The sequence below is a fragment of the Astatotilapia calliptera genome, chromosome 8 (genome assembly GCF_900246225.1).
Source record: "Astatotilapia calliptera chromosome 8, fAstCal1.2, whole genome shotgun sequence".
Taxonomy (NCBI): Eukaryota; Metazoa; Chordata; class Actinopteri; order Cichliformes; family Cichlidae; genus Astatotilapia; species Astatotilapia calliptera.
Window position 1 is genome coordinate 24,767,031 of NC_039309.1, and position 13,406 is coordinate 24,780,436.

The 13,406-nt window shown below is 43.9% G+C and overlaps 1 protein-coding gene across 7 annotated transcripts in view; it reads left to right on the forward strand.

Moving 5' to 3' along the window:
- Nucleotides 1-13,406, forward strand: part of ryr2a (ryanodine receptor 2a (cardiac)) — a 301,573-nt gene that overhangs the window by 77,242 nt on the left and 210,925 nt on the right. For all 7 annotated transcript variants that reach the window (XM_026177557.1, XM_026177561.1, XM_026177558.1 and 4 more), the window contains exons 7-8: nt 3,410-3,509; nt 7,642-7,738. In XM_026177557.1, the coding sequence (XP_026033342.1) occupies nt 3,410-3,509; nt 7,642-7,738 (197 nt within the window). The remainder of the gene's footprint in view (nt 1-3,409; nt 3,510-7,641; nt 7,739-13,406) is intronic.

The window sequence follows — 13,406 nt, forward strand, 5'->3', positions numbered from 1 at the left end:
TCTTTTTTTAATCAGTTATATGAGGCATGCTAGTGCCATATGATGAAGAACTGCCCCATACCATGATACCTTTAGCAGTTTAAAAATTCTTCTGTAACCAGTACCTTCATGAGAGAGCTCACTGGTTTTACCCATCATGAGATGTTTCATGTATGACACCTGTATTTGTATAGCACTTTACTTAGTCCCTATGGACCCCAAAGCGCTTTACACTACATTCAGTCATCCACCCATTCACACACACATTCACACACTGGTGATGGCAGCTACATTGTGGCCACAGCCACCCTGGGGCGCACTGACAGAGGTGAGGCTGCCGGACACTGGCGTCACGGGCCCTCTGACCACCACCAGTAGGCAACGGGTGAAGTGTCTTGCCCAAGGACACAACGACCGAGACTGTCGGAGCCGGGGCTCGAACTGACAACCTTCCAGATTACAAGATGAACTCCCAACTCTTGAGCCACGATCGCACCTTGGTAATGAGACGTCTCTTTATAGGCCATCAGCTGGAACCAGCTGAAAATAATTTGCACCAAGTGGCAGGATTGCTGTTTAATTACTGATAGATTTCAGCAGTTCCATGCCTTTTTGTGCCTCCCTTTCTTCATGTGTTCAGTACGTTTTCCCCATGTCATTTCTCCTTATTACACAAAATGTAATTCATCATCATCTGTCATCATCATTTATTTATTTATATAGCACTTTAAAAACACACCTGGTAGACCAAAGTGCTGTACAATACTAACATGCACATAGTAATAAAACCAGATGTAGCAATAAAAAAATAATAAATAAATAAATAAATAAATATCAGTTACCCACAGAGTTAAAAGCCAGAGAATAAAAATAGGTTTTTAATAAAGACTTAAAAACTGGCACTGATGCAGCCTGTCTAATATGGAGAGGAAGGTTATTCCAAAGCATCGGCGCTGCAACAGAGAACGCTCGGTGTCCTCTAAGTTTCAGCCGTGACTTTGGGACCGAAAGCAGCAACTGCTCAGCTGACCGAAGGGAACGAGTGGGGCTTCAACAAGTCAGACAAATAAACAGGTGCCAGACCATTTAGAGATTTAAAAGCCAATAAAAGGACTTTAAAACGGATCCTGAATTCAATTGGAAGCCAGTGTAAAGAGGCCAAAATCGGAGAGATGTGATCAAATTTTCTTCTGCCAGTTAAAAATCGCGCCGCAGCATTTTGCACTAATTGCAAGCGTGACAAAGTGCCCTGCCCAACCACTGTTAAAAGAGAATTGCAATAATCTAAACGTGAGGTAATAAAGGCATGAATAACGCTTTCCAAGTCACGCTTGGAAAGAAAGGGCTTAACCTTTGATAAACGTCTGAGGTGATAAAATGCTGATTGTACAGAAGTGCAGAATCAATTTTAACTCCGAGATTTGTGATCGAACTCTTTAGTTGGGAAGTCAAAGCTGCAAGATCAACATCCGGAGTATGAGAAGAACGATTTGGGCCAAATAAAATTGCTTCAGTCTTCTGATCATTAAAATTTAAAAAGTTTTTTGCCATCCATGCTTTGACATCAGTAAGGCAGTCAAGCAGAGGTCCAGTTGGGAGACTATCAGAATGACTAAAAGGTAAATAGAGCTGGCAGTCATCTGCGTATAGATGTAATGGCACTTTATGCTTTCGGAAAATCGCGCCAAGAGGCAAAAGGTACAGTGAAAACAATAATGGCCCAAGAATAGATCCCTGTGGCGCACCCCAAAGCAGAGGGGCCACAGAGGATGAAGCTACATAAGAGATAGGACTTTAACCACAAAAGTGCCGAACCAGAAATTCCCACACAGTGCTGTAAGCAGGAGATCAGCAAATCGTGATCCACTGTGTCAAATTGTGTCAGAAAAATTCCTTCAAAATAAATGTCTTATTTGCCACCGATCTGGCGTTAATTAATCCCAACCTGAGAGGAATTTGCTCGGGAGCTTCCGAGGCAGCAACAACCAGATCCACAGGTCGGAGGTTTGTTCGGTCCACTCCACGCCAACGCAGATGTCGGAGAGGAGAGGGTTTTGCAGAACCCTTCTCAAGAGATCCCACAACAGGAACCAAGCAGGAGTCCACCGGGTCCAAAGCACGCAACGGCACCAAGAGTTGCGGGCAGGATCGACAAATTGAGCAAAGCTCATGAGGAAAACAAGAGATCCTGAGTCTCAGTTTGACAAGGCGACCTTCACGGTTACCCCGTCTCCTGCGTCGCTTCCGCACATCCAGTGGCAGTGGTAAGGAGCGCCAGTTAGGTGGTGTTACTTCCAAATCAGGAGGCAGAAAGCCTTGGTTGTCATTTCCAAACCAAGCTAAAGCTTGGGTAGATAAGCCTATTTCCTATAATGTCTGGCGATCATAAAACAATGTAGGGCTGACATGTTGCACAAAATTGACTAAAAACAATAAAATAAAACAAATAGAAGAGAGCGATAGACGGCATGCCAAACACACAGGCGCCATCTTCCTTTCTATTGATCTAAAGAAGATTCATGGACATCTTCTTTGCATCTTTGTATTGGATGGGTTGTTGCCAACATCTGGTGATAATTTCATGTCAGTAGCACCTTTATAAATACATTTACTGTAGAAAAACAATAAGATAACAGTGTTTATACTCTGGTTAATAACTGGTTTACAGACCGTTATCTGCACAGTTATTGTAAAGATGTAACTGGTGTTTATAACACTAGTTTTAAAAAGAGTATAAGGTTGTGTAGCGTTGGCATACAATCACAAGAGACTGCAAATACTTTCCAATTTTATTCACTATTTTATTGGGTCTTTTTTTGAGGTTTAGGCAACAAAACTACTTCCAGTTTCTGTGTTTTTATCTGTTGTACAGTGTCCTTGGGTGCTTTGAAAGGCGCTATTTTTAAATAAAATGTATTATTATTATTAGTTATATTATAATTATTTATTAAATGTATAGTATTTGTTGTATTCATCATTTATTATTAAAGTTATAGATTGGATTGTAATATTATATGACAACTGAGAAATCTGCACAAATAATGTGATCATGTCACAAATCTCAACACAGTTGGGAAATAAATGTTTCCTTTGGGACCCGTGGGTGCCAGATGAAAGCTGAAGGGTCTCTATGCCTGTGTGACTCGGCCCTAATTTCCCGAAATCATTCTGCAGCATCTTGCTCTCCATTGGCTCTGCTTTCCTTTTCCCTCTCTATATATTTAAAACACTTACTTTATAGAATATAAAACTGTACCTCTAATCCTGTACTGTGAAAGTATCTGAATAATCACATAATCTCATGAATCAGGACTGATTTGCTTTTCCTACTGTCTAACTGGTGTTTCTGATTTGGAAATACTTTCTGTATATATTTCAGTGTGGTGTGTCAGTAAATAGTTCAAACATGACTCACGTCTGTTTCCTGTAGCACCTGTCCTATGGTAATGGCAGTCTCCATGTCGATGCAGCCTTCCAGCAGACACTGTGGAGTGTGGCTCCCATCTGTTCTGGGAGTGAAGTAGCACAAGGTATCCTTATCTCTTTCTCTCTCTCTTCTTTTTTCTTCCTTTTTTGCAGTTTTACCTTTGTTCAGAATATAAAGAATATAAAATATAAAATATATATAACAACAACCAAAAATAAATCGAACAATAATCTGACCCTTAAATAATCTGTATTCTCAAAAAAGGGACAAGATAAGATAAGATAAGATAAGATAACCTTTATTAGTTCCACACGTGGGAAATTTGTTTTGTCACAGCAGGAAGTGGACAGTGCAAAAGTTATGACGCAAAAATTAGAATACAATAAGAATAAATACAGTACACAGCTGTACAGAATAGAATAAAATAATATACTATATACAGTAGAATAAAATAGAATAAAAATATACAATAAGATAAAAATAGAATACGAATGCTATATACAACTGAGTAAAAATACAACGATGCCAGAAAAGATTATTGCACTTAGTGTTATTGCACATGTGTGGATGTGTGTGTTTGTTCAGTTAAAGTCTTTGTTGTGGAGTCTGACAGCAGTGGGGAGGAAAGACCTGCGAAATCTCTCCGTCCCACACCGTGGGTGCCGCAGTCTCCCACTGAAGGAGCTGCTCAGTGCTGTCACAGTCTGCTGCATGGGGTGGGAGATGTTGTCCAACAGGGATGACAGCTTAGCCGCCATTCTCCTGTCACTCACCACCTCCACTGGGTCCAGAGGGCATCCTAGAACAGAGACAAGTATATAGCATAAACCCCATCCATGCACAGTTCATGTGTTGTAACAGTCGGCTTATATACGAGCCTGTCATAGTTGGACTTATCAGGTTTTTCTGTAGAAGACAGTTTATTAAAGTTTAGCTGCACTGAAAACAAATATTGTCATCTTTTCAACAACTTAAGAAGTTTTTACTTACATTCTTAAACAGACGTCAATAGCAAGAGTCAAAATGCTTTATTTCCACCATATAGCTGCGATATACTACCTGGATTACCGCTGTCCAATTATGTAGTCACAGTTACTCCAAGACTGTAAGAACAGTAACTAAATAAAACAATATATTACAAGTTGGAAATGATAACAACATGACTCTAATAGATACAAATAGCTCTCATTATAAATATCCCTCTATATTACACTAATTAAATATAAATGGTCGACATAGAGGTGCGCGTTTTATCATACTGTACTGTTACTGCCTCGGTAGAGGATGTGCAATTAGTAAGGATGTGCAACTATTGCAATGTGTACTTGTGCTTTAGATGGAGGAGTTGTACAGGAATGACTTCCTGTCTTGTTCAGTGGTGCATTTTGGTCATGTCAGTCTCTCACTGAGCATGCTCCTGCGACTGGCCAGCACATCATGGAGTCGGTAGGAGGTATTGTCCTTATCTTGGACTCTCCAACACCATCTTAAGAGAGTCCAGCTCCATCCCCACAATGTTACTTGGTTTGGGGATCAGTTTATTGAGTCTGTTGGCATCCACAACCTCCAACCTGCTTCTCCAGCATACAGCAGCACAGAGGATGGCACTGACCACAACAGACTCATAGACAATCCTGAGCATTGTCCGTCCGACAGATATTAAAAGAGTAGAGTGCAGCGGTGTTTTCAACCCATTTCAGTTTGTTGTCAGTGTGTACTCTTCTACTCTGTGGATCCCCCCTTTGGCCACCCTATGGCACCCAATGGTAAATAGCTACAGACGGATTCCACCTCAGAGATCTGCTACCATCTTGCCTTCTGGCTACTCTTCAGCTCAGCCAGAAAACAGCCCAACTGGAAAGTCAAATACAAGCATTCAAATGAACTTAAACTAAAACGTCTGTTCTCGAACATCTCCTATTGTCCACTCTGTATTCCCATTTCAGTAGGTTAAATCAGTTCTTTACCACCTATTCAGTCTGAGCAGTCCAGCTACTATCATCTGGGTCCTTATGCCAGTCCTAATCAACCCGCACTTATTCCAGCTGCTTATCATGTGGAGCTGAGAACTGGTTCTTGTAAAGAACCTGATTCCAGTTTGTGTGGCGAGGAGGAAAATAGCGTACTGCACTACTAATGGAATTGCTAAATTCTTATCAGTATTCCTATCCCTAGCTTACAACCTGGATAAAAACATTATTCCTGTAATTCCCATTTTGGGACCTCATGATCACATAACTCTTCAACATCTACAGTTACTAATACATCAATATATTACTTACTGTGCTCATGTTAAAGCAATAACAATGGATCAGTCACCAACAGGAAGCCAGCAGACCTCAAAGATCCTGTGATGTTGTTCACATTAAACCCTGTCCATCCGTGTCACGCCCTGCAGTTTAAAGCATGGCCTTCCATTTGGCAAATCTTCAGCAAACCTTCTTTACTTTACCCCGTCCCCACCAAACTGTTCAGATCTGCATCTCACTTTTTATAAACCATTTAGTAAATATTATCAACAGCTCTCTACAGTCTGGCAGGTTCCCTGTGTCACTTATATGTACTGTAATCTATTGGTACTGTAATCTATTGGTAATTAATAATTGCAGACGTATGTCTAATCTTTTACTCCTCAGCAAAGTATCTGGAAAATCGTTTCAACTCACAGTCTTAATGATAAGTAGCAGTCATGATTCAGAGCTCATCATAACACAGAAACAGCTCTTACTAAACAGTTATTACTGATGAACAGGAGGATCAACAGTGATTCACAGAGAGTTTCAGTTCTTCCTGATGTCTCTGCTGCTTTCAACACTGTTGACCATGACAACCTAATTCAAAGGCTTTGTGACACTGTTGGTTTAACAGGTCAGGTTCTTGATTGGCTCCCATCAAAATCAAAGGTTAAAAACTGAAAATTCAATCAGAGTTTCTCTAGGGTCAGTCCTTGGTTTATTTAATCGTAAATGGACTGGTTCTTCTGTAACGCTTTTCTAATTTACATACTCATAGTTATTTATACAACATGCCTAAAACAAGCACTTTTTTCTTTCTGCTGTCTGACATTCACACTCCAATGGATGCTCCAGAGAGGAACATGGGTTGTTATCTTCAAAATGACACTGAGAAAGTGGATCCTGTTCATATTGAGTAGATTAGTTCTAGTTCAATTCAATTGAGCTTTATTTATAAAGCACCAAATCATAACACCAGCTGCCTCAAGGAGTTTTATATTTTGAGGTAAAGAACTTACAATATTACAGAGAAAGCCCCAACGAGCAGATGACCCCCTGTGAGCAAGCACTTGGTGACAGTCTGAATGAAAAACTCCCTTTTAACAGGAAGAACCAGGCTCAGGACGAGGCAGCTACTGGTGAGATTATTAGAATAGCTTATCACAATGCTCTGTTTGCAGCACTCCCCAAATCATTAGTAGGACGTCTTCAGCTCATTCAGTTCTATTCATTTGGCTCCAGGGCAATATAGAATTACCTTTAAAATTCTTCTATTAGTTCTATTAGTCCCCCCGCCCCAGTACATCTCTGATTTGCTCACTGTCTACAGCCCAGTCAGACCTCTCAGGTCATCAGGTTCAGATCTTTTAACTGTTCCCAGAATCAGATCACAGTCTGCTGAGAGTGCTTTCTGTTATTGTGGTCCTGTTCTTTGGAACAAGGTGCTTGCTGACCTCTGTTACATCTATTACTATATCCACAAACAGATTGAAAACCTTTCTTAATAATTCTCTGTCTAGATTTTACCAAGTAGGGTGCAGTAACGTCAGTCATCTTTTTTCAGTATAACACCTCTATACAAAATGCTGTGGAGCTTTTCACAATTTTGTATCTGTAACCAAATTCTCATTTTTGTGGGACGTCCAGAAATAGTTCATGACTCACTTTTTCACCGACGCTGATGTTTTGAGTGCCATTGTTTGAAACATAGCTGTTTTTCATTTGGACAAGTATTTCTACTGATCTTTATATATCTGAACAGGGGTGTTTCAGAAATATAAAGATCAGTTGCTGCCTTCCCACGTCAGGTTCATCCGAATACTCAAATGAGTTTCAAAAATAGCAACGCATGCAAGATAGCAGGTGTACTGCTGCTTTTTTGTCATTTCTCTGGAGAATTATGTATCAAGTTTCACCCTCTGATCTGCCCTCCTATCTGCCCCTTTTATCTCCATTCATTTAATAAAAAAACAAAAATCCTCACCCTTTGCTTTCTTTTAGGTTTCCTTATTGGAGGAGATGTTCTGCGCCTACTTCACGGTCACATGGACGAGTGCCTAACAGTTCCTTCTGGGGAGCATGGAGACGAGCAAAGGCGGTAAGGTGCAAAGCTTAGTGGTGCTACTGCTCTGAAATAATTCAGTTTACGCACACACACAGAGAGTCTTAACCTTCCTGTATAAGTTACCTTGAGATGACATATGCTATGATGCTGTCTGTGCAAGAGAGAGAGTCAGAGTGGATTCGAACCCACTCTCAGCCGTGTGGCGTATGGCCGCCTGCTTGGCTCAGTGAGCTGAACCGGTGCCCAAAGTGCAGCTTCTCAGAAACAGCTGGATCAAGAGGAGAAAAAAGAGAAATGCACACATTACCCCAATTTAGCATACTGTCAATGGCTGTACAGTGTTGTTCCAATATAGTTGAGATTTCTAACTCTATATTTACAAGGATCAACACTTAGAAAACATAAGGAAGCTAAAGAAGAGGGATTACATAAGGAATGTAGGGATTAAGACTCACTGCCAATATTAATAGACTTAAAGAAGTCCAGACACTTTTCTTTCCAAGCTCCTGTGACTACGATGACCTGGATGACTGAGAACCTTCACAGACATATTGCCGTACATTTTGGGAGGAACACCCTTCAACTGGTGCGGGAGTATGAAAGGGAATCAAGGAAACTAGCGGATTATAGGAACCATCTCCGTTTCAACCTAAGATGTAGACAAAGCAGAGTTGTTCCTAAGAGCCTGCGCCTTGGATCCACTGTCAGGGGATACAGAGCAGACTTGATTCTACAGAGAGCACAAAATCACCTTTTAAGTGAAAGGATAAGACAGGTCCATTTCACCATAGATGCCCTCCAGATCAAGATCAGCCAGACCCTGCAGGAACTGGAAATCCTTCTACCCTCTCCAATTTTAGAAGAGGTTTACAAGTTTGTGGACAAGGCTCAGCGGGCCCAACACTCTAAAGGAAAAGAAAGACAACGCAGGAAATTTCACACCTTGCTTTCAAAAACACACACTCCTCATCTTGAATCTACACAACCCAGAGAAGAAAACACACCTGATGCCAGTCAGGAGAAATGGGTTAAGAACTTTTCAGACAGGATTCTCACTGAACCTGAAAAGAGAGTATTAGCCAAAGGACTCAATTTTGCCATTTCTCCACAACAGTTGCCCATAGTGGACCTCATCACAGCCACAGAATCTGCCATACGGATTAATAAATTATCACAGACAGAAGCAGAGCAAATCAGGATGAAAGTCTCAGCCACCCTCTCCAGTGCCAAAGTCCCTCCATCCAACCTCACAATACAAGAAAAGAAGGCCGTCGCTTCCCTGAGTAAAGACCACAACATCACTGTTTTACCAGCTGATAAGGGAAGATGCACCGTGGTCCTAAACACTACAGATTACCATACAAAGACCACTACTCTCCTCAGTGACAACAATACCTACGAAGCCCTAAAGCGAGACCCCACAAGCAGCTACAAAAAGAAAGTTATAGCTTGCCTTCAAGACTTTGAAAAGGACAAAATCATTGACCGCCCTACATATCATCACCTTTACCCAGGGGATGCCATACCCTGCATCTACGGACTTCCTAATCTCCACAAGGAAGCTGTCCCACTCAGACCCATAGTCAGTAGCATAAACTCAGCCACTTACAACATTGCTAAACACCTTGCTACCATCCTTGCGCCTCTCGTGGGGAACACCCCACACCACATCAAGAACTCCACCGACTTCACCGACAAGGTCCAGAAACTTACCCTGGATCCAGATGAAACCATGGTGTCCTTTGATGTAGTCTCTCTCTTCACTTGCATACCCACCACGGAGGCCGTGGAGACTGTCAGAAAATGACTACAAGAAGACAGCTCCTTGGAGGACAGGACCAACTTCACACCCGATCAGATCTGCACACTGTTAGACCTCTGCCTCACCACTACATATTTAAGTACAACGAAGGCTTTTACAGACAAAAACATGGCTGTGCCATGGGCTCCCCCGTGTCACCTATTGTAGCCAACCTTTACATGGAGGAAGTGGAAAGGAAGGCTCTTGGCTCTTTCAAAGGAAGAGTACCCAGCCACTGGTACAGATATGTGGACGACACCTGGGTCAAAATCAAGACACAAGAAGTGGAATCCTTCACTGCGCACATTAACGCTGTGGATAAAAACATCAAGTTCACCAGGGAAGACACAAAGGACGACTGTTTGCCTTTCCTGGACTGCGCCGTGCACATTGAAGAGAACGGCAAACTCAACATCGAAGTTTACCGGAAGCCCACACACACGGACCAGTACCTCCTCTTTGACTCCCATCACCCTTTGGAACACAAACTTGGAGTAATCAGGACCCTACACCACCGGGCAGAACATGTTCCCTCTAAGCCTGAAGGAAAAAAGAAGGAACACACACATGTAAAGGAAGCACTCAAAACGTGCGGCTATCCTAAATGGGCGTTCTTAAAGTCAGCAAAGAGGCACAGAAAAGAAGATCAGACACCAGCGAGGGAGGACAGACGCAACAACATTGTCATCCCCTATGTAGCCGGCGTATCAGAGAAACTCAGGAGAGTTTTCTCCAAGCATGACATCCCAGTGTATTTCAGACCCAGCAACATGCTCAGACAGAAACTGGTTCACCCCAAAGACAAAACGCCAAAACACAAACTTAACAATGTGGTGTATGCTGTACAGTGCAGCGAGGAATGCTCAGACCTCTACATTGGAGAGACCAAACAGCCACTTCACAAGCGCATGGCACAACACAGAAGAGCCACCTCCACAGGACAAGACTCAGCAGTCCATCTGCATCTAAAGGATAAAGGACACTCTTTCGAGGATGCCAATGTTCACATTTTGGACAGAGAGGACAGATGGTTTGAAAGAGGAGTGAAAGAAGCCATCTATGTCCACTGTGAGCGACCATCTTTGAACAGAGGCGGGGGTTTACGACACCAACTCTCTGCCATCTATAATCCAGTTTTGAGATCCCTTCCCAGACGCCTTAACGCCCACTCACATCCTGGGCCATCTGACCTCAGGAATTCGCATGATAAGGTGGGGCCAGGTTTCACAATGAACACACCCGAAACTCTGGCTGATTGGGACCCACACCCAGTTTCCCACCTTGGCTCAGGCGATTAGAGGATCATCAGGGGGTCCTATTGTCCCTCTGTGGGGGGAAACTCCCACTAGGTTTATATCTGGGACTCTCCACCATTTGACCTTAGAACTGAAGAAGCTTCTCGGATGAGAGGTGAAACGTCTTCAAGCAACTTAAAGAAGTCCAGACGCTTTTCTTTCCAAGCTCCTGTGACTACGATGACCTGGATGACTGAGAACCTTCACAGACATTAATAGGTTTCATTTGCACCAATAAATAATATGATGACTCTGTATATTATTTATGAATAAAAAAAATGAGGGAAATAGATCAAACAATTAATATGATCTCAATCCATTAAAAAGTAATTTGGGGATTGTAATTAATGGGAAATTTTGATAATTTATTCGTTTACTCAGTCTCAAAAAATACTCTGGGCTTTCTATTTATAACTATGATAACTGACTAATAACTAAATTAATATCTAAGTTCTTTATAACAAAAGTTGTACAAGTATATAGTCTTATACATTTATTACATTAGCATATGTAGTTAAGTGAATTCATTTACAAGAGAAACTGTCACGGCGAGTAAGAAGAGCCGTGTGGAAAAGGTAAAGGAGGATCCAAACAAAAAACAAAAAAAACAAGGAGCACAAGAGTCCAGATCAGTCCAAAAACCCCACAAGAAAACAGTTCAAGAACACAGGAAAACAGATCAAAAACCAAACCAAACCAGAGCTCAACAAGAGTCCATGAAATGTTCAGGGGGTCGACCCGGAGGTTGACAGCACAAGAGCCAAAACAGTTCTGGGGGCCGACCGTGCACACGGCAACGGCGGCGATGGGCAAACAGTTCTGGGGGCCATCCGTGCACACGGCAACGGTGCAGACAAAACCAATCAGGAGGCCGGCCACTTGGAAGGCAGTGGCGGCCACTGAGAAGGTCCGGAGGCCGGCCGCGAAGCCAGCGGTGGCGACGAACTCTCTCCGGAGGCTGACCTTGACGGCCATAACGCTGGTAAATGGTAAATGGCCTGTATTTGTATAGCGCTTTTCTAGTCCCTAAGGACCCCAAAGCGCTTTACACAACCTGTCATCCACCCATTCACACACACATTCACACACACATTCACACACTGGTGATGGCAAGCTACAATGTAGCCACAGCCACCCTGGGGCGCACTGACAGACGCTCAACTAGAGGCCTGGAAAGCGGCTGGCAGAGGCGAGGCGGAACAGGACGAGCTGGGTCCAATGACAGTGTGGCAACCGCAGGACCAGACGAGGCAGGACCGGACGCTGAAGCTGGGCCAGGCGTGGATGAAGACACGGAGGCTCGGCCAGACGTGGATGAAGACACGGAGGCAGGACCAGGCGTGGATGAAGACACGGAGGCAGGACCAGGCGTGGATGAAGCTGACGCTGCAGGCGTGGATGAGGCTGACACTGCAGGCATGGATGAGACTGACGCTGCAGGCGTGGATGAAGACACTGCTGCGGAACCGGACGGCAGCGTGGCGGCTGCGGAACTGGACGGCAGCGTGGCGGCTGCGGAACCGGACGGCAGCGTGGCGGCTGCGGAACCGGACGGCAGCGTGGCGGCCGTGGAACCTGACAGTGGCGATGCTGCAGGCGATGATGTTGCAGGCGATGATGCTGCAGGCGATGATGCTGCAGGCGATGATGCGGCAGGCGACGATGTGGATGCAGTAGGCAGTGATGCTGCGGATGCAGCAGGCAGTGAGGCTGCAGGCGGTGATGTGAATGCTGCAGGTGATGGCGTAGAAGTCGCAGGGGATGATTCAGCAGGTGACGGCTGAACAGACTTCCCCGTACCGTCAGCTGACATGAGGATGTGCTGGCTGGGTCCTCCAGGACCCCCAGCAGACGAGGCGTGGTGCTGGGTGGGCTTCTCGGACCCACCAGCTAACTTGGCTTGACGCTGGACGGGCGACTCGGGACCTCCAGGTGAAGGTGGAGTTCGTGGAGAATGAAGTTTTGTACCAGCGGGTGCAGTGAGTCCAATAGCCAGGGATAATTGGAAATAAGCTGCTGTAGCCTGGCTTCCAGAATGTAGAGAAATGCTTCTCCCTCATGCTCTAGCCACAGGTTGATTGATTTTGAAGCTGAGTCCGTTATGAGCTCTCGAAGCTCCGTGGGTGGGGTGAATGCCGCTGGATCCATATCTGGCTGGTCCGTACTGTCCTGGCGAGTGAGAAGAGCCGTGTTGAAAAGGTAAAGGAGGATCCAAACGCAGGCAGTTGTGAAGGTGATTTATTGAACACGAAGTATAGATAGGCAAACGGCAGAACAGAGAACTAAACTATACTGGGACAACTAAACTACTGAGCATGAACAAGAACACGAACCTGGATATAAAGGAAGGAAGACGATGGTACATGACGATGACGGCAGGGAACACACGAATGAAACATGGTGGATACACAGACGGACCAGCAACTACAAAGACAGAAGACGCAACTTAAATACCCACAGAGAAACACAGGGAGATCACACACATGTAGGGACACAGCTGGGAGTAATCAACAAGACGAGACAGAGGTAAAACTGAACACACTCACATGAGACGCAGACCTTCACAATAAAACAGGAAACAAGAGATCACTACACGAGGACGCAG